A 20,000-nucleotide genomic window follows, 5' to 3' on the forward strand; every position below is an offset into this window, starting at 1 on the left:
ACGGGGACCAATCTTGCAATCCCTAACTCACACAAAATAAGAGTTTGACTTTAGTAAGAACTGAGCAAAAGCCTCATTGTTTAACCCAATGACTGATATTTATGAAGTAGTTAGCAGTCAAATGTCTCTCAGCACTCCTTTTAAATCTTTAACACAGTATTTGGGTGGGTCTTAAGCAGTGAATGGGGTTTTTAAAGGCTTTTTCCCTGAGGTGAATTTCAACCATTGGTTTTAATGGTTCCCCCAGCTACATAGCAATGAATAAGCATTACACTTACTTTAAAAATATCAATATATAGTCTGTAATTGTGAATCATAGTAATATTTCTGAATGTGAGACTGACACGTAATGGAAAGAAACATAACTTTTTTGACATTCTTTTAAATTCTAGGTCGGATTCAGCCATTCTGTACAATGACCGATCTGTGCTCGAAAATCACCATGTTAGTGCAGCCTATCGCCTTTTGCAAGATGATGAGGAGATGAACATTTTGTCTAACCTCTCAAAGGATGATTGGAGGTAAGAACAAACAGTAGGGCCATTTGAGGAAGTTTCAGCCAGGCCAATTGTAGTTACTACATTTCTTTGAATAATAGTATCCATCAAAATATAATATACAGCTGTATTTTTATTACTAAGAGAAAGGATATTTAAAAATCTTTATCCTATTTTTACCCCTCTCATTTTCATCTGCTGTACTCTTAGGACTAAATTCAGAAGTGATGTGTGAAGTTATTTAACTTATAATGGAATCTATTCGTTAGTCTCTCATAGATCTCCCTGCATCCACTTATCACTGTGTAGGTGAATATACTGGTGGCCTGATTTTCATTTACACAAAAACATAAATTACAATTAAGACCACTCCAAGGCCCCTTTATGCTGCCAGAACATTATAAATGAGCTTTAGTGTAAATGAGAATCAGGTCCAAAGCATATAAGTGGGTATAACAGACATGCCAAAAAGCCAAAAGAAGGTCTAATTTAAAACAGGCACTCCTGATGGAAATAATTTATTTGCAAAAATCGGCATTTTAAAATAACAGATTATTCAGACTGAAAGAGGGCTTTTTATCTTGTTTTTAAATGAAATATCTGACACTTTAAAAATAGCAATTATGCATAAAACATATATAGTTACCTGGGTCGGACAGAAGAATTTTAAATGAATTGTATTAATCAGAGTTTTTTTCTCACTGGAGTGAAAGCATCTTATCGTGTGTTATTGCAGACAAACATATACTGGTTCATGTATGCATTCAAACTGAACAAAGTGCTGAGCACATTCAACTCTTAATGACTTCAGTGGAAATTGAGGGCACTCAGCAGTACTTCTCCAGGCCCTGGTAAGCTGGGTCAGGGAGGGACTGCTTTCCATATTCACCCAGTCTTCCCAGCCCAGAAACCCTCATGACAGGTGGAGCCAGGGATGGTACCCCTGTCTGAGCACCTGGCCTAAACCCCAGAACCACATGTGGTTGGTTTCATTCAAAAGTCAGCACTATGGATCACAGTTGCCAACTTTCACGTGGTAAATAAGCACCCTGACTTTCACAATAAGCCAAAAATCAAGCTAATCCCATTTCAAAACAAGGCCAAAACAAGCCAATCCCGAAGAACCCCAACATCTATGTGACTAGATCCCCCCCAGTATGCAGTTTGGGACTGTGGTGGGCTCGCCGTGCACCCCGACTCTCTCCCCCCCTTGCCCCTGTTTGCTGGGAACTGATAAAAAAAAATGAAGCAACAAACTACAACAAGCTACAAGCCAAAGAAGCAAAAATCTACAAGCCAAAAACAAGTCAACAAGCAACTCATAAGCAAAATAAGCCAAAAACAAACCCAATTTCTGTTGGTTTTTTTCACGGGTTTGGCATGTCTGCTATGGATGACTGGCTAAGTATGACAAGCCACTCAACATCTTGTGGATTCATAAACAGACAAACTCTGAGGAAAAAACACATTAATACTCAGAAAGTGTCACAAGAATCTTGAAAAAGGAATAAACCTCATTCTCTGGGTCATGGTATTAAAATCTAATTTACTTTTCTAGGTTGTCTGTTTACTTTTTACATTTCATTCACCTTGCACAGTGAAAAGGAGCTGAGTGATTTCAGTTAACATCATGAGGCTGTTGTGTTTAAATTCAGTATTCTAAGGGATTTTTTAAAATTTAAATACAACTTGTTTTGACTCAAATTAGATAAATAAGATATCAAGGAAAACAGATTTTTTTTTAAATTGTAAACATTCACCTACAGTATATAAAATATAAACATAATTTCCTACAAACAAATCTGTTCACACTGGGCTTAATTTTTCCTTGGCATAACTCAAGTGGTCATGGCACCTCAGTAGTGTTGGATTCATGCAGGTTGTGAAGTGCTTTGGCATGGAAGTTTCTATACCTATGATGATATTTCAAGGATGAGGGAAATAAAGGTCCCAGTTCAGCAAGGTACTAAAGCATGTATCTACATTGAAGTTAGTGGACTACTTGGTGTTCAGCATTAAGCCTGTGCTTAAGTACCTTGCTGTGAAACTTAATGGGAGCTGATGAGGGAGGAGAAGAGAAAGTGAAAAAAAATTAAAGGAAGTTGTCTAAGCAGATTGGGGTCAAAATTTAAATTTTGCCCCACCCCCATTTTGAGATGTACAAATCACAATGGAACAAATTCATCCCTGCTGTAAGTACATTGTCCTCACACTCAAATATGGGCCAATGGTACATGACAGCTTCCTTGATTCTCTTCATTTCTTCCATTCTCCTCTTTCTCTTACCATCTTAATACCCTCCTTCTTCCTCATAATATAATTTTGGGGACCACATCTTTCATCCCAATGCAGTTTACAACATGCAGTCATTGAAATGCTACAACTTTTTGGATGGAGGCCATCAGCTAACCACACAAACAGAGCAAACTGTACAATATTGTATTTGTGGGGGAGATAGTTTTGTCCAAAGAAGAGTGTCATGGAAAGTCTTATATTAAAGACAAACACAATAGAAAACATGGAAACTGGATTTATCTGTCTTTGAAAGATGAAGCACTGGTGAGACCTCACGTGGAATACTGTGTGCAGTTCTGTTCTCCCATGTTTAAGAAGGATGAATTCAAACTGGAACAGAAGGGCTACTAGGATGATCCGAGGAATGGAAAACCTGTCTTATGAAAGGAGACTCAAGGAGCTTGACTTGTTTAGCCTAACTAAAAGAAGGTTGAGGAGAGATATGATTGCTATCTTTAAATATATCAGAGGGATAAATACTGGAGAGGGAGAGGAATTATTTAAGCTCAGTACCAATGCGGACACAAGAACAAACGGATATAAACTGGTCATTGGGAAGTTTAAACTTGAAATTAGACAAAGGTTTCTAACCATCAGAGGAGTGAAGTTTTGGAATAGCCTTCCAAGGGAAGCAGTAGGGGCAAAAGACCTATCTGACTTTAAGATTAAACTCGATAAGTTTATTGAGGAGATGGTATGATGGGATAATATGATTTTGGCAATTAACTGATCTTTAAATATTCATGGTAAATAGGCCCAATGGCCTGTGATGGGATGTTAAATGGGGTGAGATCTTAGTTACTTCAGAGAATTCTTTCCTGGGTATCTGGCTGGTGAATCTTGCCCATATGCTCAGGGTTCAGCTGATCGCCATATTTTGGGTCGGGAAGGAATTTTCCTCCAGGGCAGATTGGAAGAGGCTCTGGAGGTTTTTTGCCTTCATCTGTAGCATGGGGCACGGGTCACTTGCTGGAGGATTCTCTGCTCCTTGAAGTCTTTAAACTACGATTTGAGGACTTCAGTAGTTCAGACATAAGTGAGAGGTTTTTCGCAGGAGTGGGTGGGTGAGGTTCTGTGCCCTGCGTTGTGCAGGAGGTCAGACTGGATGATCATAATGGTCCCTTCTGACCTGAATATCTATGAATCACTGAATCAACACTGGGAAATAATTCAGTCTCTAAACTGTTTGTGATAATAAATAAAAATTCTACCTAGAGAACAAAATTAAATAAATAGCACTGTGATGCCCCTACCACCACTCCCTACACTCTTAATTTTGATGGGGAACTGTGCATTGCTTTGTCCATTAAATGAAAAGCAGTAATTCATTCTGGGCTACAGTAAAAGGTCATGTGTCATTGGCTACAAGCAGATTTTTAGCAGCTGCTTTTGACCATATTCTTGGTAGTTTGAGCACAATCTTCCTAAAAATAGTCTGAGTCTTGAAACTTTAAAACATTGTTGATTGAGGAAAAATCTACCCCCTCCTCTTCATAGTGTCAGAACTAGAACAGGGCAAAAAACATCGGGTGAACAGTTTATTCACTGGAAAACAGCTATTTTGGTTGACCTGAAACTATTGATACATTTGGTAGAAATTTGCCTAATCACTGGGCTAAACGTTATAAGAAGGGCACGAACCTAGGCCTTTAAAAACACTTGGAAACAAAACATTTCAGGTCAAACACATTTTGTTTGTCCCAATGTGAACGCTCCCCCAGAGTACCCACGGTTATAAGGCACCTGACCACCACCTGCTTTTATTGTAAAGGAGTCTTGTCTCTGCTTGCTGTGGATCAGCTCCCTGAAACCAACAGCCTCTGGCAGCACAAGCACTTCCTTCCAGGCAGGTCTGCAGGCCACATGCTTTGTACAGCTAGCAAAAGGCATGTACCCACCCCCGAGTCCTTGGAGCATTTCCTGCAGGGTCCAGTTCCTTCTCCACTGAACACTCACAGAGTTACCAAAGGACCAGTACACACCAACTTGTAAGATTCAACTCTGGAGCATCACTTTGGTTAACACCACAGCACTTAGATGTATTTATGGTGAAAGCAAGAATATGTTTATTGTCAAAGAACAGAAATTCTAGTGACAGTGAGTAAGAATATTGGAAACAAATGGTTACATATAAAACAAAATCATAACAAGCTTTCTAGAGACTAAACTTGACTAACAGGTTAACCTCCTGTCAAAAGAAAATGATTCCATCCAAAGTTATCCAGCGTGTTCAACCAAGCCTGGCTGAGACCCCTTTTTAATGAAGCAAAATCGCAGTACCTTTTCTTCCTCAGTGAAAAGTGACGGGGCATCATCTTTGCCTCCCAAATACAGTGGAGCAAACCTTTGATATACACCTCCAGATAGGGTTTCTCTCTCCCCTCTTCCCCTTCCCACACCACTCCTTTTCTCTTCCTGTTAATTTCTTTCTGAAGTCACTGCAATCCTTCATTTGCATTTGGTGATAGGAGACCCATTGTGAATGAGACAGTATAAACATCCTAGGATGTATCAGGCAAGATATTTCCAGTAGAGACAGGGAAGCGTTAGTACCATTGTACAAGGCACTACTCATTTGGAATATAGGATCTCCCATGTTTAAGAAAGATGAATTCAAACTGGACCAGGTGCAGAGAAGGGCTATGAGGATGATCTGAGGAATGGAATACCTACCTTATGATAAGAGACTCAAAGAGCTTGGCTTGTTTAGCCTAACCAAAAGAAGGCTGAGAGGAGATAGGATTGCTCTCTATAAATACATCAGCGGGATAAATACCAAAGCAGGGAGAGGAATTATTTGAGTTAAGCCCCAAGGTTGACCCAAGAACAAATGGATATAAACTGGCCATCAACAATTTTAGGCTTGAAATCAGAGGAAGGTTTTTAACTATCAGAGGAATGAAGTTCTGGAACAGCCTTCCCAGGGGAGCAGTGGGGGCAAAAAACCTAACTTGTTTCAAGAATAAGCTTGATAAGTTTATGGAGGGGATGGTATGATGAAACTGCCTACAATGGCATGTAGTCCATCTGCGACTGCTAGTAGCAAATATCTCCAACAGCTGGCAATGGGACAGTAGATAGGGAGGGCTCTCAGTTACTACAGAGAATTCTTTCCCAGGTGTCTGGCTGGTGGGGCTTGCCCCCATGCTCAGGATCTAACTGATCTCCATAGTTGGGGTCGGGTAGGAATTTCTCCCCAGGTCAGATTGGCAGAGATGCTGGGGGGGGTTTCATCTTCTTCTGCAGCATGGGGTACTGGTCACTTGCAGGTTTAAACTAGTGTAAATGGTGGATTGATTCTCTGTAATTTGAAGTCTTTAAATCATGATTTGAGGTCTTCTGTAACTTAGCCAGAGGTTTAGGTCTATTACAGGAATTGGGTGGGTGAGGTTTTGTGGCCTGCAATGTGCAGGAGGTCAGACTAGATGATCATGATGGCCCATCTGCCTTTAGAGTCTGATTGTAAGAACACATTTTCAGTATATATACATACCTCTCTACATAGTATCCATATATATATTTCACAGAGATATTCATGACCAAAGTGACACAGGCTTCAAGACATCACGTGACACTCTTTGGTAAACTAAAATGTACATGCCACACCCAAGAGATTCCTTGTAACCCCTCTGCACTCCCTTGCCAGTTGGTATTGAGAAGTTCCAAGGTGTTACCCAAACCAGACTTTGATTCACCAAATATGTTTGGAATTCTTTTGAATTTGGTTTGACCTGAATTGAATTTTTATTTATTTTTCAGAACTGCCAGTGAACTGAAAAAATCAGTTATTTGCCCAGCTCTAGGCAGAATGCATGTTCCTTGGTATACTCATTTATGTGTGAAGACTCTAAGAGTAACACATCTCCTTTAAGAAACACATTAACTGGTTGAACTAAAATGTTTAGTTAGGTTTGAATCTTTTCCAGATTGCTTAATTTTCCTTCGTCTTAGTTAGGGCCTTATTTTGTAGCTCCTGCACATGAAGCTGCTGCAGAATAAGGGACATTGTTCGGATGTACAATAAGGCCCACATTTTGAAATGCAGCTTCAGATTTTGGGTGCCTGCATCTTCGAGTGTCTAACGTAATATACCTTGGGCCTGTTCCAGAGGTGCTGAGAACTCACAACCCTACATTCTGTAATGTACATACATGTATACATAATGTACATTACATTACACCACAACAGGAATTTAAGCTACTCAAAAAAAAAAAAAAAATCAGGCCCTAAGTATCTTAATCTGGGCAATAAAAATCCAACGCCCTTTAGATCAGAAGGTATTCTTGAAAATTTTAGCCTAACCAGTTTTAAAGCTTTATCATGCCCGAATTTGAGTTTATTTATTCATTTTGAGCTATTTGATCATTTGAATGTCCCCCCCAGGAATAGGCCCGGGCTCTGATTCTGGACAAGACTCAGGCATTCGCTAAAGTGCCTTTTCTGAACGGAGGTCACATTAAGATTTAAGACTGCAATAGAAAAAGTGAAGATAGACTTGGGAAATGTGTCTGTCTGTGCATATGGGTTTTATCAGTTTTATGGTGTTCAGTCTTTCTAGTCTGGGAATGTGTTTTCAGGGAAGGTTCTTCTATCCAATCAGCACAGCAGACCTCTTTGTGGCATTTGCATATGCAGGGAGAGCAGATATGCCCAGAAGAGGTCTGCTGCGGGGATCAGGGAGAAAAGAGCCTAGTCCTTAATTTAATTTTCTGGACTTTTCTCTTTTACGTTAAAGAACTCTGCTGCTTGTTAAATATTTGAAAAGTTGATAGGTTGCTTCATCAGACAAATCCCATTTGCTAAAGTAGTCAACAGGTAAATTATAAAACTGAAACTAAAACAGATCACACTGAATTAAGACAATAAATTGCAAAGAGAACAGATGCTTTCCAAGATACTGTTATGGACTGGCATTGTATTTCTGTGCTAATCATTTCCAGGCAGTTTACTGAAATAGAGCATATTTAGAACAAGCCCTTACTGGCAAGTACAGGATAAAAAAGGCATCTGGAAAATGTTGAGCTCTTCAGCTCCTATCAGTGTACAGCTCAGGAAATAGTGTCTAATGAAAGTTTTCATAAACCATTGTTAGTAGACGTGGAGTTGTGATCCAACAGTTGTGTATATGATCTCTCATACCATATAATGCTGTGTGTGTTGTTTTGTTATTGAAGGTCAGTGATGCCTTTTGTAGGCTGGTTGAAACTTCTAGGGATGCATTTGCGAAGGTTCAGGATGAAAAATTTGCCTACACATAATCTTCATTTGTGCATGTAATATACAGGCATTTGCACAAGCAATTATATATTTTTCTTGTCCAAATCGGGTATTTGTATGTGTGCATGCATGCACATTTTTGTGAGTAATGCCAGCCTTTGAAAATGTTGCCTTTAAGGCAGTGTTGTTCCTTCCTTTATTATTTTCTATGAGAATAAAAAAGTGAGACCCACTATCCATGGTTTATACATAATTTTCTGCTGTGCACAAAAATGCATGCATTTGACTGAAGTGGAATGGACAAGGCACTATGCTGTTGGCAACAATCCTGCTGTTGGGCCCTAGGGTATGGACTAGATGACCTTAATAGGCCTTTTCCACTCCAATTTGTGTGACTTTATGGGGATTTAATTCTTTCAGTAGGACACAGCATAAATTGGGGTGGGGCTAAGGAGAAAAACTGCATGGAAAAAAACCATCAATAAATATTATGAAACATTTCATGAAGTGAACGTCCTCAGGTCAGTTGTCCGAAAGAGCAAGTTAAAGTGGTCTTCAGCTGGAACAATGCAAGAGATTTTAAAGAATTTATGTGTGTAAATTAAAGCAGACTAGAGATCAATGACCCCGGCCTACTGATAAAGCTACAGTACATATGTGACTCATGCATGCATAATTTATTACTCCAGGTGCAGTAATCAGTGGTAAAGATAGCATAGAAGTATTACTGTATTACTTACAAAAATGTATAGAATTTTTGTCCCCTGGTGGAAACATTGCAGCTTTGATTCTGCCCTACATGCATATACCAAAATATGCATATATAGTCCCCTGCTGGTGGAAAGTCCATAAGGCACTTTTATGGCCCTCACTACCATAGTAGTCAAGCATCTCAATCTTTAAGCAGGGAATTTCATTAAAAATTGGTAAACAAACTTGAGGACATACTTGCAGAACACCTCCACTGAAAATAGACCAGAGAGTTTTGATTGTTTAAAGTTCTGAAAAAATCCACATTGACTTCCAAGGGATTTCAATCTGATCCTTCCCAAGTAGGATTTTTTTTTAACTTTCATTCATTTATTCATTGTGGAATAGTTTGAGTAGCAATATGAGGAACACAGTGTGATACACTTGAACAGGAAAGTTCTTTTGAAAAAAAAAAAGTACTATGGGGTGGCTAGGTTAGAGTTAAACACGCACAACTTAATGACATTTCTCAGTCTGTCTAACGTGATAGCACTGCGTGCAATCCCAAAATTTCAGAGAATGTTCATTGCATCGAAGGGCCAGAACCCTACTGATTTCTGGGGGAAATCTGAAAACCAAAAGGCGGAAATGAGGAACACATGAACCTCCCGCCAGCTCTTTAGTACAGCTACAGCCTCAAGCACCTCTGCAATTGTCTGTTGATCCAACCAATGCTTAATTTGTAATGAAAGAGGTGCCAGGACTCAAGCTAGATGGCCAGAGAGAGGCGGCTGTTGGCCGGGTGCCCAGCTCTGAAGGCAGCGCTGCTGCCAGCAGCAGCACAGAAGTAAGGATGGCATGGTATGGTGATGTCTCTGCTCATCCTGCCTATGGAATTTAATGTGTTGACTCTCAGAATGACTTATCTCCCAGATAGAAAGAAGGGGGTGTAAAGGCACAGGGGTGGGGAGAATGGGGTGCATGAATCCCTGGCAGTGGGGAGAGTGGGGGACCCAGGTATGGGGCGTGGGAAGAAGGGGGGCACACAGAACCCTAGCATGGAGGACAAAGTGGGAATTGATGGAAGGGAATAATGAGGATTCCCACCAATCCCCTGGCATGGGGAGTAGGGGCATGGGCACGCAGAACTCCTGGGCATGGAGAGAATGAGAGACCCTACTGTGGGGGAGGGGCAATGAGGGAGGCACGGAGCTCCTGCCTTGGGCAGGAATGGGGATCCTGCAATGGAGGGCTGGGTGAATGGGGGAGCACACAGAGCCCCTGCCATGGAGGAAAATGAAAGGTATGGGAGAAGTGGGAATGGGGTTGCTCAGAGCTGTTGTATGGAGGGGAAAATGGAGGAGTCTGAAATGGGGATGGGAGAATGGGCGATACACAGAGACCCTGGCAAGGAAGAGATTTAGGGGGAGGGTGTTCAGGAAGTCCAGGAAAAGAGGGGGATAGGAGGGTGTCACACAGAAAAGGAGCAGGGGTTGGGGGGGGAGAGGGATGCAAGGAGCCCCAGTGTGTGCAATAAGTTCAGTTTGCACAAGCTATGAAGTTAACATACATGAACTTTCCATACAAATATTAAGACATCGACACAAGCCATTTAGTTTTTTTAACTAATCTATTTTAAAACTGATTTAAAAGGTAAGTCAATACACAGTTGTGTTTCAAAATTCTCTTACTCCTACCCAGGGCGTGCACACTATTTGAACAGCCTGCTTGCTTCCTTTTAAGAGCCTCCTATAGAAGAAATCGATTTGGGAGCTTTGTGTTTAATTGAAAAGAGCAGACCGTAATGGACTTGTCAGAAACCTCTGGGATTTCTCTTAGCAAGAGTTAATCATCTGACTAAATTGCTCTCTCTGTGGCTGGTATTTACAACATGAGATCCTCCTTCCTCTCCCCTTTTGCCCTGAATACGTGAAGAGTTCAGTGACGCAAGTGGAGGAGAGTGGAAATGTCAGAAGTGATTTGCAGCTACCCAACAAAAGAAACAGCGGTGTTATTTAACTTGTTTCTCTTTCTCTTTCCTCCCTTCTCTTGGCTCGATATCCGCTCAAAAGGGAATTCAGGGCCTTGGTGATAGAGATGGTGTTGGCCACTGATATGTCCTGTCACTTCCAGCAAATCAAAGCCATGAAGAATGCTTTGCAGCAGCCAGAAGGGTGAGTCACCTCCTGATTCTGTGTGCAGTGAAGGGCTGCATTTCAGCTGGTACTTTGCAATTGTATTAAACTTCAAAAGTCTCTCTCTGGAGGACGCTTTGATGTCCACGTCTGTTTCTGTTGTTGGATTTTGAATGAATTCACACGTGAGCACTCAGGCACGTGCCCGTATGATATTCTGGCAGGCCACAGCATCTAAATAGCAAAGCTTTGGGATAAATCAGCCCATTCATTTTCCTTTTCTTAACAATACAGGATAAAGGGCATGTGTGATCGAGCTAAGGGTATGACTGAAAGAGCTTGATTATGGCCTCAAGTCACAGATGCTGGGAGCAACACCGGCTGCACAGAGTATAGCTTGGGCCTCCACTGCAGGGAGCCAGCTCTGTAATCGGAGACAATAGGGAAGCAATCTCAGAGCCACAGAGAGCAAGTGTGTGCTATAGAACAGGTAAAACAGTATGAGGAAGGCCTTCTCCTCTCCAAAGATCATCTGTGAGCCACTTAGAGCCCGGAGTATCTTCTCTACTCTCTCTGCCCCCCTCCACACACCATTTTATCCGAACCCTCAGAACTCTGAATTGTGGGTAGCATTCTTCCAGCCAAGGAGAGCTTGGCGCACATCTTCCCAGAGCCAGCCAAAACTGTACCTAAATCAGGCATGGATGATACTAGCTGCTATCTCCTCTCAGGAGCTATGTGTATTGCTTCTGCAGCACTCCTGCCAGTTTGGGGCAGCGAGAGATTGGGATTACTGCATGGCAGTATTGATAATAATTCACTAGGCTCCTGGGCTAGCCCCTCAGTGGCATGGCTTTAAGAAGATTTCAGCCTTCTATGATCTGTAGTGTCTCCGCAGAGTTTGAGTTTCTTTTCTGATCTCTTACCTGCACCAGCTTTTTACTGGTAGAATTCACATGGTTTAAATGGAATTATTTTTCATGCTTATCACAGTGAGACCAGAATCAGGCCTTAATTGTTTAACCAAGTCAACAGACTAAAATAATCTAGAACTATTTACTGACTGGAGTTTCATGGACTGTAACCCAGCCCAAACTGAGAATATCGGGAATGTTCAAAACTCACTCATTTGCACACAAAAACTCTGCAAAGAAAATAAGCGAGGCTAATGCTTCCAGTTTCCCATTATGCTTTTGAATGACTCCATTACCAAAGGAAAGGTTTATGTTGGGGAAGTTAGATTAATCTTTCATAGTTGTCAAGTTTTATAAACACACAAATAAATCTATAAGTAGCCCAGCCAAAGGTTATGAAGGCCTCATTTACTTGCTTAGCTGGGTTTTTGTTCTTTCTCTTTCAATACTGGTGCAGACAATTAACTTGTTCAGTCATTTGGGTTTGCAGAATCGACAAGCCGAAAGCCTTATCACTGTTGTTGCATACAGCAGACATCAGTCATCCAGCCAAGGCTTGGGACCTTCATCATCGCTGGACCATGTCCTTGCTAGAGGAGTTCTTCAGACAGGTAGCCTGGAACTTTACAAAATTATTTTGTAGTTTTGATGACAGAATGAGAGATGGAGTTGGTGGGCTTGGGATGGGAGAGGGAGAATGAATCCTATAGGTCAACATCTTCTTTCACTTATATTTTTCATAGGGAAGATGCCCACTATAGCAGCAAAGTAGATACAATTTTTCTTTCGTCTGACTTCAGTGAAATTCCACTGCTTTGTCTGATTGTAAGCTAGTGTCTGATATGCTGTCCTTATCAACATATTGGAAATTCTCAGTCTTTCAGATATCCAGCAAAACTATACCCAGCACCCCTGAATGAATTTCTAATGACCAAAAGGCAGAATGTCTAACATAGTACCCAGCTTGCCAACCATTGAAGATCTTCAGGAATTGGGTACACCTAAGTAAAAGTACTCAGCATTAGGTCCAGACTGTCATTTCTTTCAATAATGAGTCTTCCTATTTCTCTTTGACTGAACTCTGCTGCCACTTTTATGTCAGTTTAAACTCCATTTTGATTTTGACTTTGCTATGAAGTCATGGAAACCAATAAAGCTCAGTAAATTGTAGATTACAGAGCTGGACATATATCATTACAAATGGCAAAAATTATGTTGCTCTTTCTATAGACATATGGACTGGTCTAACCTATAGTTCTCGCAGGGCCCCCTTTTGCCAGAGCCACAAATCCAGACACATGATTGATTCCTGTGTGATACTCATAAGATCCTCCATCTGATCCTAAGAAGGGTTGGTTTTTTTGTTTTAAGTACAATAAAAGTTCTTTTTTTAAATTTATTTTTAATAGCAAAAAAACTTTTTAAAAGGTAGTCCTGATCAAAAAAAGAAGAAAAATCATAAACATTTTATTGACCTTTTTCCTCTCTCCAACTTGAAAATTTTGTAATATTTCCAAATGTTGACTAGCTCCATAGATGGTTGAAACATAGGGAGAAAAACTTAGTGAAAATGCCATTGAAGTTTATTTTTATTTCAAAATATGGACAACATTTTGAAATTTAAAAACTTTCTACCATAAGAATATAAGAATGTCCATACTGGGTCAAACCAATGGTCCATATAGTCCAGTATGTCTCTGACAGTGTCCAGTGTCAGATGCTTCTGGCAGTTGGAGGTTTAGAGACCCCTGAACATGGGGTTGTGTCTCTGTCTATCCTGGCTAATAGCCATTGATGGACCTATCCTCCATGAACTTATCTAATTTGTTTTTGAAGCCAGTTATAGTTTTGGCCATCACAACATCCCCTGGCAATGAGTTCCACAGGTTGACTGTGCATTGTTTGAAGAAGTACTTCCTTTAATTTATTTTTAAACCTGCTGCCTATTAATTTGATTGAGTGACCCCTTGGTTGTGTGTTATGAGAAGGGGTAAAAAACACTTCCCTAATCATTTTCTCTACATCACTCATGATTTTACAGACCACTGTCATATTTCCCCTTAGTCGTCTCTTTACTAAACTGAAGAGTTCCAGTCTTTTAAATCTCTCCTCGTATGGAAGCTGTTCTATATCCCTAATCATTTCTGTTGCCCTTCTCTACACCTTTTCCAATTCTAATATATCTTTTTTGAGATGGGGCGACCAGAACTGCACACAGTATTCAAGATGTGGGCAGTCCATGGATTTATATAGCAGCATTATGATATTTTCTGTTTTATTTTCTATTCCTTTTCTAATGGTTCCTAATATTCTGTTAGCTTTTTTGACTGCTATTGCGCATTAAGTGGATGTTTTCAGAGAACTAGCCACGATGACTCCAAGATCTCTTACTGAGTCGTAACAGCTAATTTAGACCCCATCATTTTGTATGTATAATTGGGATTATTTTTTCCAAGGTCTATTACTTTGCAGTTATCAACACTGAATTTCATCTGCCATTTTGTTGCTTAGTCATCCACTTTAGTAGATCCCTTTGTAGCTCTTTTCAGACAGCTTTATGAAAAGCCTTAAATGTAAAGATATTGCGGTAGTCCCAATTTAACAAGGACACTACCAACCTTGGTCTGGAACCATTAAAGTGATTTACTTTTCAAGAAGTGGTGATATACGTGCTAAGAAAAATCTCACCTCACATCATCTTTATGCTTTTCCAAGTCAGAAGGGCAGTACACTTTGCAGAATAGTCACCTACTGAGTACATATAAGCTCACCGAAGAACTGGTGACTACGCAGACCAAAGAATACGCAGGGGCCAAAGGGAATACGATAAAGGAAGAGTGTTGCTACTTATTTATTATTGCACCCAAAGACCCCAGTCGTGACTGAGGCACCATTTAACCTGGCTGGCTGTGTACCACCACAGAAAAGAAACATCCAGGACTTCTCATGCTCACCATTGATTTCTATGGTAGTTTGAAATTGCTGTGGTATATTTTGGCTCCCAGTCACAACCACGTGGAACATGGTCACCGTGCTCAACAAAGTTAGAGTGGGATGTTGATTTAAAGCATTGATACTAGCATATTTCACAAGTTGTTTTAAATCTGAGTGGTCAGCGGGGAGTACTGGCAGATGTATGTTATCTCATGTAAATTATTGTCCTCTCTGCTCGCAGTTTTCTGAGTGAAACAAATTAAAGGGTGTTTTGAGCAAATGTATTTTGAATGCACACAATGAAAAGGGTTGGCACAGAAGGGATATTAACACTCCATCTCCTGCATAATTGTGTGATGACAGGGGTGGGCATGCCGTTCTGGTAGCTGGAAAATGTGTCCAGGTATCTGAGTTTCAGCATTTATTTTGGGCAACAACCCTACCAGCTGTAGCACGCTGAGGGTCTCAGTATTTTATTGAGGGGGAAAATCTGAAGTGGTGAGACCCACCCTGTGGAGATACAAATGTATATAAAGAAATACAAATAGAACTCAAACCATGGAGGAGGAGTCCTGACAGATACTTTCTCTTGGTGGACTTACTCTAATAATAGAGTTCCATTATGAGAAGTGCTGTATAGAATCCTCTTGGGTTTTCAAGGTGTTCCATAGAAACACCCAAAAGGCAAAGAGTGCTGTGTACTCAACATTTACCTGTAGCATAGTGATACACAGTCAAATGTTAGGATTCAATCTCTGATGGCTTCAATCTCTAGATCTCCTTCAAAGTGATTTATCTGTTTAAAAAATATTAAAAGTGTGCGCTCCCTGGAGTAGATGTTTTAGAAATAGGATTCTGGTTTATATTTAGTAATAGTTCTGAATATTTATTTTTGTTAATAGTGATGTAAACTGTATAAGAGAAACAGGAGCTGCCCCCTTCAGAATAGGGTGGGGGAGCATGCAGAATAGAGTGGGCACAGTTGCTGCAAGAGGAGGTTGGCTTGTAGGTGGACAGTGAGGTGATACCTGTCCACAAGAAGCTCTTAAAGAAAAGGATTTGGATGCCCAGAATAAACAACGTTATCCGTTAAAAAGCTGAGTCTTGCAATTAAGGGTGTAACAAGAGCTTCAATTAAAAAATGAGAGGGGCCTTTCCAGTGTCCAGAGCTGTTACAGATGTTAAGTGACTCTTCTTGTATTCTAATATGCTCTCAATTTTGTTTCTCCAGGGTGACAAAGAAGCAGAACTAGGGCTTCCTTTCTCCCCACTGTGTGACCGCAAGTCTACTATGGTAGCTCAGTCTCAGATAGGTATGTCATTCCAATGTACTTCACTTAGGACTCAAAGCAGCAGTTTCAAGGGAAAAAATTATTCTCCCCCAATGGGAGTAAGATCACTCTGGGCACTCATCACTTTGAATTAGTTTAGAGAGGGGGGAAAAGATAAAAAAAAATTCCACTGACGCTATTGCCCCGAAATGGATGAGTCTGAGCTGAATAGCTACCACGTTGAGTTGATTTATGAGAGTTGTACTAAAGGGGAACTTAGTTCACAAATGCTGCTGCTGGACCAGTCACTATGCCTGGCTGTATGGTGGCTGTTCCTTGGGTCCTGAGCAGCGCAGAAGCCACTTGCACTATGAAGCGGGGATCCTGGCTTCAATACAGGTTACTTTAGTTTTTGACTAAAGTCATTGTTTTGCTCATTTAATTGATTCCCTAGCCTTCTAACCCACCAGCAGTGTTTCAACTTCTCTAGTCAGCAAGCTCCACCCCCAACCTTATACTGGGACCAACCACTGCTTCTTGACCTCATCTCCCCACTCCCCATCCAGCAAGGGAGGTGGGAGCCTGCAGTGACCCAAAACAGTGCTTCCTTTTCCACTCCTACTCCTGCAGGAGAAACTGTGAATGAGGTCTGGGGAGAATGTTTAGTAGGGGAGTGGTGAAAGAGACCTGAAGTTGTTGAGAAGCATGGAAATGGGGAGGGGGCAATAAATCTGTAACTATGGAGGGGCAAGGAAGAGGGGAGAAGCGGCCTAGAGATGTGCAGGAGTCTGGGGCCAAGAGCAGATACTGGGAGTTGTGGAAACGGGTTTCTGAGGCTGAATGGGGGAAATGAAGGAACAAGGGGCAGGGGAAATGGAAAGAGAAAGGGACTGGTGGGTGGAAGGGACAGCAAGAGTAACTGAGAAAACACTGGGTATGTTTACATTGCAATGTAAGCCCAGGGTTTGAACTCAGGCTCAAGCCTAAACCTGCTTCCATCTACACACAGATCCCACTAACCCAGGGCTTAGATCCACGTCCCAGGAACTTACAGAGGTGGAGGGTCTAAGCCTGAGTCAAGCCAGGACCCAGAGTTCTAGCTCTATGGATTTGTAGGGTAGATGCAGCCCCACTGGACTCGTGCTCTGGGAGTCCACCAGAAGTATCCCAAAATTCCACAGGCTGACTTTCTTTGAGCTCTGGACAGTCAATTTTTGTGTACTGTCAAGTTTTCCCTCACTGCACCATGAGCAAAGGACTAGAGCAACCACATTTTGGGCAGGTGTTAGGAAGTCTGGGATATGGGTGGTTTGACTCTGGCCCACGTAATGCAGTGTACAATGTACATGCTAGAGCCCCAGGTTGGGACCCAAGGTTCAACAATTCCTAATCTGGGGTTGCAGATGAGCGAAGACACTCAAGCCATAGGTTGACAAACTCAGGGTTTGCTAACTTGCGTTCTACTAACCCTGGGCTTACACTGCGGTGTAGACACACCCCTGACACTAAACATGTGACAGAGGGAGAAAGTTTTAAAGAAAGGTGTTGCGGGGGGGGGAAGGGGGCTTTGTTTTTCCCTCCAAACATTTTATAACCAAGCTGAAAAATGTGTAAAAGGTTGAAATTTCACAGCTGTCCCCAACACTGTCATGGGATAAATGGAAACCTAAATCCAAACATCCCTGAACTTTGGAGAAGTTCAGATCCATATCTGTGTGGATACACACAGGTGAATACACTTGATCTCGGCTCCGAGGAGCCCTACTACTAAGGGCAAAATGGCTCCATAGGCACCTCAGACATGCTGGAGGGGGACCAGACAGGGACTGGAAAATACAGGGGAACTGCAGCTCAACTAGAATCCCTGTTGGGGACTCCCAGGCAGCGTGTGGCTGCTGCGCTGCTCTGGAAGGGGGTACAACAATGTTCCCCACTCCCAGCTCTCCTGGCTGCTGTGAAGGGAAAGGTGTGTGGAGCTAAGGCCTCACCTTCCACACACCCCGTTTCAGGCCCTTCACTTTTGCAGAGGCCCTAGGAGGGAGCAGGGGCCATGCTCCGAGGAATTCTTCCCAGCTTCTGTGCAGGGCACAAGCCTGTGTGGAGAAGCTGCTTTTACCTTCCTCCTCTTTTGTATTCCATGCACAGGTCGGCCAGAATTTGTCTCTAAATAAAAAGACCCTTATGACCGCCTCCAGTGTGCAAATCATTGCAGAATTAATGGTGAATTAAACCATTATCCAAACAATTACAGCTTGAGAAACAGGCACTCAATCAATAAGCGGAGAGAGATTTATTTAGTTCTGTGCTATTTATTATTATATTTAATTTGTGCAGTTAACTGTGTCCAATTGGCATTAACAGGCACAATCTCTCTAGAAATCTTGCCCTCTAACATTATAAAGTTTTCATTCCAGTCTGCTCAACATATGGGCAATAGCTTGATATCTTTAGTGTCTCCTTCATTAAATCAAAAACTCTTTATCTTTCCCCAATATGTGTTGAGGGTAAGATTCCTCTCAAAGTCGGAGGCCAGATTCTTAAGGAAATATTCAGCTCCTATTCATTTGCTTATCTGATTGGTAGCTTTTAACAAATAGTGCCAGTGAATGGTAATTACTAAGTTTCTTTGTAGAAGTAAGTACCTCATGAATTCCAAATTGTACTATTATCTACAGCATGCAGCCCTCATTTTCAACTAATGAAAGGAATGTCATTTGTGAGATAAGTGTGTGTTCTCAGTCCACTCTCTAGTGGGGACATAGAGTTTCTGGCCTATCGCAACAGCTTGTTTACAGTATCAGGGGAGATGGAACTAAATCACCTCTCGAGGTTCCCTCCTGCTCAGAGTTAAGGTTCTGTTATATTTTGCTGCTTTACAAAAGGTCGTCATTAGAGCTGGGCAGAAAAGGTAATTCCTTTTCGCAAAGGATATCAATATTTCAAAATCTGGTTTTGTTCCAATTTGGAATAAAATCCAAAATTTTTGAAATTCTCTGCAAAGGGGATGAAGCCCCAACTTACTGACAATCTGCTTGTTGGATTGTCCCAGAATTACAAATCCCAGAAGCCCTGAGGTCCCTGATTCTGGGGCAGTCTCTACGGTGAGCTGCTGAGGAGCCAAATGGGTGGAAACCAGGTAAAATTCCATCAGAACATTGTTAAAATCAGGACCATCACTGTGAAATGTTTTGATTTCGACAAATTGGCAGATTCCGATGAGAAAATGTTTTGTCAGAAGTTTTTCAGCCAGCTCTAGTTGTTGTTATGGATGCACAGAGCACAGCAGGGGAACGCGCTTGATGACCAGAAATGCAAAGAGAGGGTGTTTTAGCATGTGTCGTTTCTACAGAAATTAAACAATGTAACAAGAACCATTTATTTAAAAGGAAGAGAAGAAAAGAGACACATTCTTTCACCTGCCACTTCATTTTGTAAAGAAAATGTTGGGAACGAGTCCAGTCAGAGATGATTCACATCTTAAAGTCAGGCCTTTGGTCAAGTGGAGGTGAGGGGCGGGGGGAACCCAGCAAATTGCAAAAAATTACCAGGCCAACGTTTTTATTTCTCAGCAGGAGAGTTAAACTATTTAAAGCCCCTTTCTTTCTATCCAAGGCAGCAGGAAGCTTTATTTGACTGGAGATCAGCCTTTGTTGTCATCACTGTCTCTTGTAGCTGATTAATGTAGCAAGAGCCTTTTATTTTTGTCCTTTGGCTTGCTGGAAAGAAAATCATGGCTTCAGAAGATATAGGACAAAAGCTGATGATCAAATGAGGTTGTTCCTGAATGGCAGTCTCTCAAGAAATTATTCGCTAACTAGCATGATCTAGGTGTCCTTTTTAACGTGGAATGAAAATAAACACTAGGCTAGTGGTTTTCAACCTTTTTTTTCATTTGCAGACCCCTAAAAATTTCAAATAGAGGTGCAGACGCCTTTGGAAATCTTAGACACAGTCTGCAGATCTGCGGACCACAGATCAAAAACCACTGTTCTATGGTGGTGATAACCTTTTGTGGACCCCTTTGACATAGTCTGTGAACCTCTTGGG

General features: G+C 41.4%; 1 protein-coding gene across 7 annotated transcripts in view; it reads left to right on the forward strand.

Moving 5' to 3' along the window:
• The window catches only part of PDE1C (phosphodiesterase 1C), a 518,371-nt gene that overhangs the window by 428,378 nt on the left and 69,993 nt on the right, over positions 1-20,000 (forward strand). For all 7 annotated transcript variants that reach the window (XM_075125631.1, XM_075125632.1, XM_075125634.1 and 4 more), the window contains 4 exons: positions 393-521; positions 10,772-10,873; positions 12,239-12,359; positions 15,914-15,995. In XM_075125631.1, coding sequence (XP_074981732.1) covers positions 393-521; positions 10,772-10,873; positions 12,239-12,359; positions 15,914-15,995 — 434 coding nt within the window. The remainder of the gene's footprint in view (positions 1-392; positions 522-10,771; positions 10,874-12,238; positions 12,360-15,913; positions 15,996-20,000) is intronic.

Source organism: Caretta caretta, chromosome 2 (genome assembly GCF_965140235.1).
Source record: "Caretta caretta isolate rCarCar2 chromosome 2, rCarCar1.hap1, whole genome shotgun sequence".
In the NCBI taxonomy this organism is placed as follows: Eukaryota; Metazoa; Chordata; order Testudines; family Cheloniidae; genus Caretta; species Caretta caretta.